At 45.4% G+C, this 13,951-nt stretch overlaps 1 protein-coding gene across 1 annotated transcript in view; it reads right to left on the minus strand.

The window, feature by feature from the left end:
• The window catches only part of LOC126212712 (odorant receptor Or2-like), a 144,026-nt gene that overhangs the window by 19,850 nt on the left and 110,225 nt on the right, over nt 1-13,951 (minus strand). Inside the window, exon 4 of the mRNA XM_049940124.1 lies at nt 1,589-1,744. Within this exon, the coding sequence (XP_049796081.1) occupies nt 1,589-1,744 (156 nt within the window). The remainder of the gene's footprint in view (nt 1-1,588; nt 1,745-13,951) is intronic.

Genomic DNA, 13,951 nt, shown 5'->3' on the forward strand with positions numbered 1-13,951 from the left:
CATCGCTGAAGACGACACGTCTCCATTCGTCCCTCCATTCACGCCTGTCGCGACACCACTGGAGGCGGGCTGCACGATGTTGGGGCGTGAGCGGAAGACGGCCTAACGGTGTGCGGGACCGTAGCCCAGCTTCATGGAGACGGTTGCGAATGGTCCTCGCCGATACCCCAGGAGCAACAGTGTCCCTAATTTGCTGGGAAGTGGCGGTGCGGTCCCCTACGGCACTGCGTAGGATCCTACGGTCTTGGCGCGCATCCGTGCGTCGCTGCGGTCCGGTCCCAGGTCGACGGGCACGTGCACTTTCCGCCGACCACTGGCGACAACATCGATGTACTGTGGAGACCTCACGCTCCACGTGTTGAGCAATTCGGCGGTACGTCCACCCGGCCTCCTGCATGCCCACGATACGCCCTCGCTCAAAGTCCGTCAACTGCACATACGGTTCACGTCCACGCTGTCGCGGCATGCTACCAGTGTTAAAGACTGCGATGGAGCTCCGAATGCCACGGCAAACTGGCTGACACTGACGGCGGCGGTGCACAAATGCTGCGCAGCTAGCGCCATTCGACGGCCAACACCGCGGTTCCTGGTGTGTCTGCTGTGCCGTGCGTGTGATCATTGCTTGTACAGCCCTCTCGCAGTGTCCGGAGCACGTATGGTGGGTCTGACACACCGGTGTCAATGTGTTCTTTTTTCCATTTCCAGGAGTGTATAATCCTTAGGTAGCGTTCGTCCAGTGCGGTAGTAGCCCTTGGGTGGCTTGGGCAAAGCATGTCATCCAGAGTTCCTGTCTCTCTGTATCTTCTCCATGACTGAACAACATCACTTTGGTGCACTCCGAGACTCCTGGACACTTTCGTTGTTGAGATCCCTTCCTAGCACAACGTAACAATGCAGATGCGATCGAACCGAGGTATTGACTGTCTAGGCATGGTTGATCTACAGTCAACACGAGGTGTGTACGTCCTTCCTGGAGGAATGACTGGAACTGATCGGCTGTTGGGTCCCCTCTGTCTAATAGGCACTGCTCATGCATGGTTGTTCACATCTTTGGGCGGGTATAGTGACATCCCTCAATAGTTAAAGATACTGTGATACAGTATCCACAGTCAACATCAATCTTCAGGAGTTCTGGCAAGTGGGGTGATGCAATACTTTTTTGATGTGTATATTATCATGACAATAGGAAGTAATATGAAAATGACATGATAATCTCAGAATAGCGATAAGATGGTAAAGATGTGATTATGAAGTAAGCTACTCCCTAATGTGAATCCAGACCCCTTCCACAGCGTGATGATCTTGCTGATGTTATGTTGCTAATGATTATGATGTGATGAGGATATGTCGGGATTACGAGATGATGATTGTGTGAGATAGGTATAATGGTAAGATGGTGATAATACAGTTACAAATTGCCATCCTCTCAAATATGTGTAGACTCGTATGACAGTGTGACCCAGATTACTGATGATATGAGAATGATTGTAAGACTGACAGTATTATAATGGCGACCACAAGAGGAGGGCGCGATATGGGGATGATAGCACGATGCTGACTTGGTGTACTGGTGGAGCGGAGCTGTCACCTGCAGGAAGGAGCTCCTGGAGAGTGCGGCCACTTTGCCCACGTGGACGGTGAGCGGCCTGGAGGCCTGCGTCAGCATCACGAGCAGCGCGCGCCGCACCCCAGCCTCGGCCTCCAGCCAGCCGCATCCTCCGACAGACTCCACGAGGCGCTCGCTCTGCAACATTTTCAACTTCGTCAGTCTTATTACTCAAGTACTGAGTGATCAAAAAGTCAGTATAAATTGAAAACTTAATAAACCACGGAATAATCTACACTCCTGGAAATGGAAAAAAGAACACATTGACACCGGTGTGTCAGACCCACCATACTTGCTCCGGACACTGCGAGAGGGCTGTACAAGCAATGATCACACGCACGGCACAGCGGACACACCAGGAACCGCGGTGTTGGCCGTCGAATGGCGCTAGCTGCGCAGCATTTGTGCACCGCCGCCGTCTGTGTCAGCCAGTTTGCCGTGGCATACGGAGCTCCATCGCAGTCTTTAACACTGGTAGCATGCCGCGACAGCGTGGACGTGAACCGTATGTGCAGTTGACGGACTTTGAGCGAGGGCGTATAGTGGGCATGCGGGAGGCCGGGTGGACGTACCGCCGAATTGCTCAACACGTGGGGCGTGAGGTCTCCACAGTACATCGATGTTGTCGCCAGTGGTCGGCGGAAGGTGCACGTGCCCGTCGACCTGGGACCGGACCGCAGCGACGCACGGATGCACGCCAAGACCGTAGGATCCTACGCAGTGCCGTAGGGGACCGCAGCGCCACTTCCCAGCAAATTAGGGACACCGTTGCTCCTGGGGTATCGGCGGGGACCATTCGCAACCGTCTCCGTGAAGCTGGGCTACGGTCCCGCACACCGTTAGGCCGTCTTCCGCTCACGCCCCAACATCGTGCAGCCCGCCTCCAGTGGTGTCGCGACAGGCGTGAATGGAGGGACGAATGGAGACGTGTCGTCTTCAGCGATGAGAGTCGCTTCTGCCTTGGTGCCAATGATGGTCGTATGCGTGTTTGGCGCCGTGCAGGTGAGCGCCACAATCAGGACTGCATACGACCGAGGCACACAGGGCCAACACCCGGCATCATGGTGTGGGGAGCGATCTCCTACACTGGCCGTACACCACTGGTGATCGTCGAGGGGACACTGAATAGTGCACGGTACATCCAAACCGTCATCGAACCCATCGTTCTACCATTCCTAGACCGGCAAGGGAACTTGCTGTTCCAACAGGACAATGCACGTCCGCATGTATCCCGTGCCACCCAACGTGCTCTAGAAGGTGTAAGTCAACTACCCTGGCCAGCAAGATCTCCGGATCTGTCCCCCATTGAGCATGTTTGGGACCGGATGAAGCGTCGTCTCACGCGGTCTGCACGTCCGGCACGAACGCTGGTCCAACTGAGGCGCCAGGTGGAAATGGCATGGCAAGCCGTTCCACAGGACTACATCCAGCATCTCTACGATCGTCTCCATGGGAGAATAGCAGCCTGCATTGCTGCGAAAGGTGGATATACACTGTACTAGTGCCGACATTGTGCATGCTCTGTTGCCTGTGTCTATGTGCCTGTGGTTCTGTCAGTGTGATCATGTGATGTATCTGACCCCAGGAATGTGTCAATAAAGTTTCCCCTTCCTGGGACAATGAATTCACGGTGTTCTTATTTCAATTTCCAGGAGTGTAGAGACAGAGTTAAAAATTGACACACATTGTAAGAGGTCCGAGCAGATGTAATTTCGATGTATTGCTCATGCGCTGCCTGCGATATGTAAGGTATAAGAGAATCTTTGACCAGAGAGCAGTGTTGACTGCAGTAGGAACTGTGGAGCTGTAGCAGTAAGTTAGTGTAACCTACCCACAAATTTTTCATTCACATTTAGTGTAACCTCAACAGAAAATATTTGACCGTAACCACCCAACAGTAAAAATTATAATTATGTCGTTCACATTCAGTGTAACGTCCCAACAAAAAAATAAATTCACTAACCTGGTAATAATACAATGTAACTAACCTCTCAATTAAATTGTCGCTCACTTATAACTTTTCAATAATTGACTGTGAATTGAACCTGATAAATTTTGGACGTCAGCAGTGCTGCGTCATGGCCCTGAAAGATCATTCTGCATAAAAGAGAAAAATTCTTACCTCAATGAAGTCGCCGGATAACGCATATATATCTGCTCTTACAATAAATTTTCCTGGCACAGCCCTGTGCAATGCTGGCCGATAGATTAGTCATTTATGAAAGGAAGCAACTGATTTTTCTTTTGCAATAATCGGGATGATCATGGATTGGAGAAACTAGTAAATTCTTTAAATTGACATGAATGGTTGTTAAAAATTACTTTTTATGAGAAAGATTATTATTACGAGAGTTTTAAAACATTTACATGGGACTTGAAATAACATTACTACATATGCGCGAGGCTGCTTTTTACCTTGTACAATAATACTCAGGCTCCGGCATCGCTGCACCGCGACCGGCCCAGCCAACACAATACACTATTCCAGACCAGAGCAGACTCCAGACTAGCAACAACTTACTGCTACAGCTACACAGTTCCTACTGCAGTCAACACTGCTCTCTGGTCAGAGATTCTCTTATACCTTACATATCGCAGGCAGCGCATGAGCAATACATCGAAATTACATCTGCTCGGACCTCTTACAAGCTGTGGCGAGAATGATTTGGAAGTTCGAAGCCACGGGTTGTTTAGACGATAGACCCCGTAGTGGCCGACCGAGCACGAGGCGTAATGCTGCTGAGACAGTTCAGGAAGAAATGGAGACTAGCGGATTCGTCTATGCACGGGGAAGTCAGCGTTCGTGCAGTCGCACGTCGCACCGGCATTCCATACATTACCGTTTGGTTGGCACTGAGGCGTACCCTCCGATGCTATCCGTACAAAATCCATCATGAACTGTTACCTGGCGATTTAGTGGAGCGGAGGGCATTTGCAGTGTGAGCGTTTCAAAAGATGGCGGAAGATGACGATTGGTTGAGTTACGTGTTATGGACCGATGAAGCTCATTTCACGCTCCAAGGGTCTGTCAACGCCCACAACTGCAGAATCTGGGCTATCGAAAATCCTAGAACTGTCGTGGAAACTACAGTGCACGACGAGAAAGTCACGGTATGGGTTGGATTTACCACATCTACCGTTATCGGGCCTTTTTTCTTCGAGGAAATGCGTGATTCTGGTTTTGTAACTGCTACCGTGACGGGTGAGAGATACGCCGAAATGTTACAGAATCGCATCATCCCCAGCCTGGCTAATAACCACCTGCTGGAACGTACGATGTTTATGCAGGATGGCTCTTCACCGCATATTGATAGACGCGTGAAAGATCTCTTGCGCGCGTCGTTTGGTGATGATCGTGTGCTTAGCCGCCACTTTCGGCATGCTTGGCCTCCCAGACCCCCAGACCTCAGTCCATGCGATTATTGGCTTTGGGGTTACCTGAAGTCGCAAGTGTATCGTGATCGACCGACATCTCTAGGGATGCTGAAACACAATATCCGACGCCAATACCTCACCATAACTCTGGACATGCTTTACAGGGCTGTTCACAACATTATTCCTCGACTACAGCTATTGTTGAGGAATGATGGTGGACATATTGAGCATTTCCTGTAAAGAACATCATCTTTGCTTTGTCTTACTTTATTATGCTAATTATTGCTATTCTGATCATATGAAGCGTCATCTGTCGGACATTTTTTGAACGTTTGTATTTTTTTGGTTCTAATAAAACCCCATGTCATTCCAAGCATGTGTGTCAATTTGTACCTCTCTATCTACGTTATTCCGTGATTTATTCAGTTATCAAATTTATACCGACTTTTTGATCACCCGCTACATCTACATCTACATCTAAATGGATACTCTGCAAATTACATTTAAGTGCCTGGCAGAGGGTTCATCGAACCACCTTCACAATTCTCTGTTATTCCAATCTCGTACAGCGCGCGGAAAGAATGAACACCTATATCTTTCCGTACGAACTCTGATTTCCCTTATTTTATCGTGGTGATCGTTCCTCCCTATCTAGATCGGTGTCAACAAAATATTTTCGCATTCGTAGGAGAAAGTTGGTGTTTGGAATTTCGTGATAAGATTCCGTCGCAACGAAGAGCGCCTTTGTTTTAATGATGCCCACCGCAAATCCTGTATCATTTCAGTGACACTCTCTCCCATATTTCGCGATAATACAAAACGTGCTGCCTTTCTTTGAACTTTTTCGATGTTCTCCATCAGTCCTATCTGATAAAGATCCCACACCGCGCTGCAGTGTTCTAAAAGAGGACGGACAAGCGTAGTGTACGCAGTCTCCTTAGTAGGTCTGTTACATTTTCTAAGTGTCCTGCCAATGAAACGCAGCCTTTGGTTAGCCTTCCCCACAACATTTTCTATGGGTTCTTTCCCATTTAAGTTGTTAGTAATTGTTATACCTAAATATTTAGTTGAATTTGCGGCTTTTAGATCAGACTGATTTATCGTGTAACCGAAGTTTAACGAGTTCCTTTTAGCACTCATGTGGATGACCTCATACTATTCATTATTCAGGGTCAACTGCCACTTTTCGCACCAGATATTTTTTCTACATTGTTCTGCAGTTTGTTTTGATCTTCTGATGATTTTGTAAGTCGATAAACGACAGCGTCATCTGCAAACAACCGAAGACGGCTGCTCAGATTTTCTCCCAAATCGTTTACATAGATAAGGAACGCCTGAAATCACTTCTGTTTCACTCGATGACTTTCCGTCCATTACTACGAACTGTGACCTCTCTGACAGCAAATCACAAATTCAGTCACAGAAGTGAGGCGATATTCCACAAGCACGAAGTTTCACGACGAGCCGCTTGTATGGGACAGTGTCAAAAGCCTTCCGGAAATCCAGAAATAAGGAATCGATCTGAAATCCCTTGTCAATAGCACTCAACACTTCATGTGAATAAAGAGCTAGTTGTGTTCCAAATGAACGATGTTTTATAAACCCATATTGACTGTGTGTCAGTAGACCGTTTTCTTCGAGGTAATTCATGATGTTCGAACACAATATATGTTCTAAAATCCTTCTGCATATCGACGTTAACGATATGGGCCTATAATTTAGTAAATTACTACTTCTCTTGAATATTGGTGTGACCTGTGCAACTTTCCAGTCTTTGGGTACGGATCTTTCGTCGAGCGAACGGTTGTATATGATTGTTAAGTATGGAGATAATGCATCAGCATACACCGAAAGGAACCTAATTGTTATACAGTCTGGACCAGAAGACTTGCTTTTATTAAGTGGTTTAAGTTGCTTCACTACTCCGAGGATATTTACTTCTACGTTACTCATATTCGCAGCTGTTCTCGATTCGAATTCTGGAATATTTACTTCGTCTTCTTTTGTGAAGGCATTTCGGAAGGCTGTGTTTAGTAACTCAGATTTGGCAGCACTGTCTTCGATAGTATCTCCATTGTTATCACGCAGAGAAGGCATTGATTCTTTCTTGCCGCTAACATACTTCACATACGACCAGAATCGTTTTGGATTTTGTGCCAGATTTCGAGACAAAGTTTCGTTGTGGAAACTGTTATAAGCATCTCGCATTGAAGTCCGCGCTAATTTCGAACTCCTGTGAAAGATCGCCAGTCTTGGGGATTTTGCGTCTGTTTAAATTTGGCATGTTTGTTTCGTTGTTTCTGCAACAGTGTTCTAACCCGTTTCGTGTACCAAGGAGGATCAGCTGCGTCTTTTGTTAATTTATTTGGTATAAGTCTCTCAATTGGTGCCGATACTATTTCTTTGAATTTAAGCCACATCTGGTCTACACTTATATTATTAATTTGGAATAAGTGGAAATTGTCTCTGAGGAAGGAGTCAAGTGAATTTTTATCTGCTTTTTTGAATAGGTATATTTTTCGCTTATTTTTCGAGGATTTGGGGATTACGATATTCATTCTCGCTAAGACAGACCTGTATTCACTAATCCCTGTATCGGTTTTGATGCTCGTTATTAAGTCAGGATTATTTGTTGCTAAGAGGTTTTTTCTTTCGTAATTTCCTATCACTGGCTCAGAATTGTTACAGCAATGAAAGTGAAAGACCCAGATCATGCTCAAACTCCTAGCAAACTCCTATTAACCGATTTCCTCCTTTAGTGAAGTTGTGCAACAAATTCCGTTTTTCCGCTGTTGGATTCAGTGTCTGACAGGTAGAAAAACATGTTTAAACCTAACCTAAAATGATTTCTCCTTTTTTTAAGTGTAATTGTACCTAGTGTAGAATACAAAACGATCATTAATGTTAACATTAATCACATATACACATCCTCTAAACTGATATCATTTTGACAAAAGAATCGTTCAGAAGGTCTATGGAACATTAAACTAAGTAACTAACCAACTAACTCATCATCAGTTACTCGATCTACCCATCTAATCTTCAGGTCACTTCTGTAAAACAACTTTTCAAGAGCTTATATTTTCTTGTCCTATCTGCTTATGGTTAACATTTAATTTCTGTACAAGGTCACATTTTGGACGAATAGCTTCAGAAAATTCCTAGCACTTGAATATACAGAGTGTTTCAAAATGAATATACGGGTTTTATGGCATTTTAGCATTTATTACATTCACCTTCCAATTATAAATAATGCATCAAATGAAAGGGCAACTCAAACGGTTTTGTTTGTACCTGTACGCAGAGGGAAGAGAATGGAACGAGCTAAGAGTGACTGAACAACGTGTTGAACGAGTGAGAGACTTTCACGCGTAGCCTCAAGAAATCAGTTCGGAAGGCTAGTCGTGAATTAGGAGTTCCAGTGACACCTGTGTGGAGACTTAAGTAGACGACTACAACTACGTCCTTATCGTTTGCAGTTGTTACAAGCTCTGAAGCCTACAGAGTACGGTTTACGTGCCAACTTTGCAACCGAAACGTTGCAGCATGGCGATGAAGATTTTCTGGATCGTGCCGTCTTCAGTGATGAACCGACATTTCACTTAAGGGGCTCCGGAACGCCCTATACTTGCAATGTTAAAATAACGCTTATAAATTACATCTTTCCTCACAAAGTATTTGAGGTAGGAAGTTGAACTTTTTACAGATTATTTATTGGAATATGGGCTACAACTTAACACAGGGATTTTACAAAATTTTTGTTCAGTTATTAAAGATGATTTTTTTTCAATTGTAATGAAAATTCACAACATTTTTTTGCAATTTTTTATTTATATATTCAAAAATATACAGTTTTTTGGAAAAAGGCTGTGTTAAATTATGCAGAAGGTACTGTGTAACATTTACTGAAAGTTTCAAACAAATATGTTTGGAAGATCCTTAGAAAACATGTAATTAGTATGAGAAAATAAAAGTTTTGGGAATCGAGCGACAAAGATTGGATTAACTTTTTAGTGCATTCCAGGTCCATAGGATGGATTATCTTCATCCTCTGCAAACTCCTCCTCCAGCTTCCTCTTGTTCCTCCTCCTGTTTACTCTTGCTTGTATTTCTAGACTCTTTACAGCCCTGTCTGCAGCGCGAAGGCGTTCCTTGTCTAAAGCAAGCATCGCTCGTACCGTGTTAGAACCTATCTTCACTCCCATATTTCTAAATACCTTGCACCTTACAATGTTGCCATCATTGAAAGTCGCAACAGCATCATACACACCAAAGTGAAGTGTTTCTATTCCAACAAATACAGTCTTGGGGATTCTCGACCATATAACAACACTGTTTACACTTTCATTGGGGTTTTGAGTTTTTCCGTGAATACACTTTTTCAACAGTTCAGGTGCTGCTAAGTCTCTGAAAACAAGGTTAGCCACAACACATACTTTATCTCACATCACTAAAATGTAGCCGGCCGGTGTGGCCGTGCGGTTAAAGGCGCTTCAGTCTGGAACCGCGTGACCGCTACGGTCGCAGGTTCGAATCCTGCCTCGGGCATGGATGTGTGTGATGTCCTTAGGTTAGTTAGGTTTAATTAGTTCTAAGTTCTAGGCGACTAATGACCTCAGAAGTTAAGTCGCATAGTGCTCAGAGCCATTTTTGAACCTAAAATGTACTTGATGAACACGGACGTTAATAATAACACCATTTGACAGCAGTTTAACAGCGCCACAGTGGGTCACGCCCATGTGGAACACATTTCAAATTAATTTAAAAATAGTTGTAGTCTTCGGAATTGAATAAATTATATATCTATTAAAAGGTAATAGTCTGCAGATTCAGAAAACGCAAAAAAGTAAAAATTGAACTTTTCATGATTTCGAGCCTTTCTGGAAGTGGAAATCTGAACACAAGTAATACGCACATCTGGGGGTCAACAAATCCCCATGAGACAGTATAGTTGGAAAGAGGGTAAGCTGAGTTTCTCTCTGCCATATCCCGTCAGAAAGTTTATGAACCACTGATGGGATGGCAATTCCATAGTCTGGCTGGTGCTAATCCCTCATCGACGTTGAGGGATTACACACATTGTTCGAGGAAGTCTATTACTTGTTCTCAGATTTAAAGAGATTTAGTCCGCTTGTTCCAGAACATGGCAGTCCTGCCTTGTGGTGATCAGAACTGGCCAACTGGAACGTTGACGATGAGTATGCCTGCCCTTTTCTTCCTATGTCTGTTCCGACACTGACAATGATGAGTGTTTCTGGAAGTTCAAGGCAATCGTAAAATGCGTTTTAGACAGGTACGTGCCGAGTAAAACTACGAGGGACGGGAAAAAGCCCACCGTGGTTCAACAACAAAGTTAGGAAACTACTGCGAAAGCAAAGAGAGCTTCGCTGCAAATTTAAACGCAGCCAAAACCTCTCAGACAGAAGCTAAACGATGTAAAGAGGGCTATGCGTGAAGCGTTCAGTGAATTCGAAAGTAAAGTTCTATGTACCGATTTGACAGAAAATACTAGGAAGTTCTGGTCTTATGTTAAATCAGTAATTGGGCCGAAACAGCATATCCAGATACTCTAGGATGATAACGGCATTGAAACAGAGGATGACACGCGTAAAGCTGAAATACTAAACACCTTTTTCCAAAGCTGTTTCACAGAGGAAGACCGCACTGCAGTTCCTTCTCTAAATCCTCGCACGAATGAAAAAATGGCTCACATCGAAATAAGTGTCCAAGGAATAGAAAAGCAACTGGAATCACTCAACAGAGGAAAGTCCACTGGACCTGACGGGATACCAATTCGATTCTACACAGAGTACGCGAAAGAACTTGCCCCTCTTCTAGCAGCCGTGTACCGCAAGTCTCTAGAGGAACGGAAGGTTCCAAATGATTGGAAAAGAGCACAGGTAGTCCCAGTCTTCAAGAAGGGTCGTCGAGCAGATGTGCAAAAATATAGGTCTATATCTCTGACATCGATCTGTTGTAGAATTTTAGAACATGTATTTTGCTCGAGTATCATGTCATTTCCGGAAACCCAGAATCTACTCTGTAGGAATCAACATGGATTCCGGAAACAGCGATCGTGTGAGACCCAACTCGCTTTATTTGTTCATGAGACCCAGAAAATATTAGATACAGGCTCCCAGGTAGATGCCATTTTCCTTGACTTCCGCCCGCATCTCGTGGTCGTGCGGTAGCGTTCTCGCTTCCCACGCCCGGGTTCCCGAGTTCGATTCCCGGCGGGGTCAGGGATTTTCTCTGCCTCGTGATGGCTGGGTGTTGTGTGCTGTCCTTAGGTTAGTTAGGTTTAAGTAGTTCTAAGTTCTAGGGGACTTATGACCACAGCAGTTGAGTCCCATAGTGCTCAGAGCCATTTGAACCTTGACTTCCGGAAGGCGGTCGATACAGTTCCGCACTGTCGCCTGATAAACAAAGTAAGAGCCTACGGAATATCAGACCAGCTGTGTGGCTGGATTGAAGAGTTTTTAGCAAACAGAACACAGCATGTTGTTCTCAATGGAGAGACGTCTACAGACGTTAGAGTAACCTCTGGTGTGCCACATGGGAGTGTTATGGGACCATTGCTTTTCACAATATATGTAAATGACCTAGTAGATAGTGACGCAAGTTCCACGCGGCCTTTCGTGGATGATGCTGTAGTATACAGAGAAGTTGCAGTATTATAAAATTGCAGCGAAATGCAGGAAGATCTGCAGCGGATAGGCACTTGGTGCAGGGACTGGCAACTGACCTTTAACATAGAAAAACGTAATGTATTGCGAATACATAGAAAGATGGATCCTTTATTGTATGATTATATGATAGCGGAACAAACATTGGTAGCAGTTACTTCTGTAAAATATCTGGGAGTATGCGTGCGGAACGATTTGAAGTGGAATGATCATATAAAATTATTTGTTGGTAAGGCGGGTGCCAGGTTGAGATTCATTGGGAGAGTCCTTAGAAAATGTAGTCCATCAACAAAGGAGGTGGCTTACAAAACACTCGTTCGACCTACACTCTAGTATTGCTCATCACTGTGGGATCCGTACCAGATAGGGTTGACGGAGGAGATAGAGAAGATCCAAAGAAGAGCGGCGCGTTTCGTCACAGGGTTATCTGGTAACCGTGATAGCGTTACGGAGATGTTTAGCAAACTCAAGTGGCAGACTCTGCAAGAGAGGCGCTCTGCATCGCGGTGTAGCTTGCTGTCCAGGTTTCGAGAGGGTGCGTTTCTGGATGAGGTATCGAATATATTGCTTCCCCCTACTTATACCTCCCGAGGAGATCACGAATGTAAAATCAGAGAGATTCGAGCGCGCACGGAGGCTTTCCGGCAGTCGTTCTTCCCGCGAACCATACGCGACAGGAACAGGAAAGGGAGGTAATGGCAGTGGCACGTAAAGTGCCCTCCGCCACACACCGTTGGGTGGCTTGCGGAGTGTAAATGTAGATGTAGAAACATCCGGTCACTGTCACATGTGGATGCCCCACAAATGTGGATATTGCACGATTCGTCCAGTCAGCCAAATGGGGACCCAAAATGAGATACATTTCGAATTCTGTCAGATGCTTATAACGCCATCTCAGACAAGTACGCAGTATCCCATGTCCTTCACAGTGAGCAGTCATTTACTGCTCCTTATACAAGGTGTTACAAAAAGGTACGGCCAAACTTTCAGGAAAAATTCATCACACACAAAGAAAGAAAATAAATGGAATGGGAACACACAGCAACAGAACGTACCAGCGTGACTTCAAACACTTTGTTACAGGAAATGTTCAAAATGTCCTCCGTTAGCGAGGATACATGCATCCACCCTCCATCGCATGAAATCCCTGATGCACTGATGCATCCCTGGAGAATGGCGTATTGTATCACAGCCGTCCACAATACGAGCATGAAGAGTCTCTACATTTGGTACCGGGGATGCGTAGACAAGAGCTTTCAAATGCCCCCATAAATGAAAGTCAAGAGGGTTGAGGTCAGGAGAGCGTGGAGGCCATGGAATTTGTCCGCCTCTACCAATCCACCGGTCACCGAATCTGTGTTGAGAAGCGTACAAACACTTCGAGTGAAATGTGCAGGAGCTCCATCGTGCATGAACCACATGTTGTGTCGTACTTGTAAAGGCACATGTTCTAGCAGCACAGATAGAGTATCCTGTATGAAATCATGATAACGTGTTCCATTGAGCGTAGGTGGAAGAACATGGGGCCCAATCAAGACATCACCAACAATGCCTGCCAAAACATTCACAGAAAATCTGTGTTGATGACGTGATTGAACAATTGCGTGCGGATTCTCGTCAGCCCACACATGTTGATTGTGAAAATTTACAGTTTGATCACGTTGGAATGAAGCCTCATCGGTAAAGAGAACATTTGCACTGAAATGAGGATTGACACATTTTCGGATGAACCATTCGCAGAAGTGTACCCGTGGAGGCCAATCAGCTGCTGATAGTGCCCGCACACGCTGTACACTGTACGGAAACAACTGGTTCTCCCGTATCACTCTCCATACAGTGACGTGGTCAACGTTACCTTGTACAGCAGCAACTTCTCTGACGCTGACAGTAGGGTTATCGTCAACTGCACGAAGAATTGCGTCATCCATTGCAGGTGTCCTCGTCGTTCTAGGTCTTCCCCAGTCGAGAGTCACAGGCTGGAATGTTCCGTGCTCCCTAAGACGCCGATCAATTGCTTCGAACGTCTTCCTGTCGGGACACCTTCGTTCTGGAAATCTGTCTCGATACAAACGTACCGCGCCACGGCTATTGCCCCGTGCTAATCCATACATCAAATGGGCATCTGCCAACTCCGCATTTGTAAACATTGCACTGACTGCAAAACCAGGTTCGTGATGAACACTAACCTGTTGATGCTACGTACTGATGTGCTTGATGCTAGTACTGTAGAGCAATGAGTCGCATGTCAACACAAGCACCGAAGTCAACATTACCTTCCTTCAAT

Source organism: Schistocerca nitens, chromosome 11 (assembly GCF_023898315.1).
Source record: "Schistocerca nitens isolate TAMUIC-IGC-003100 chromosome 11, iqSchNite1.1, whole genome shotgun sequence".
Taxonomy (NCBI): Eukaryota; Metazoa; Arthropoda; class Insecta; order Orthoptera; family Acrididae; genus Schistocerca; species Schistocerca nitens.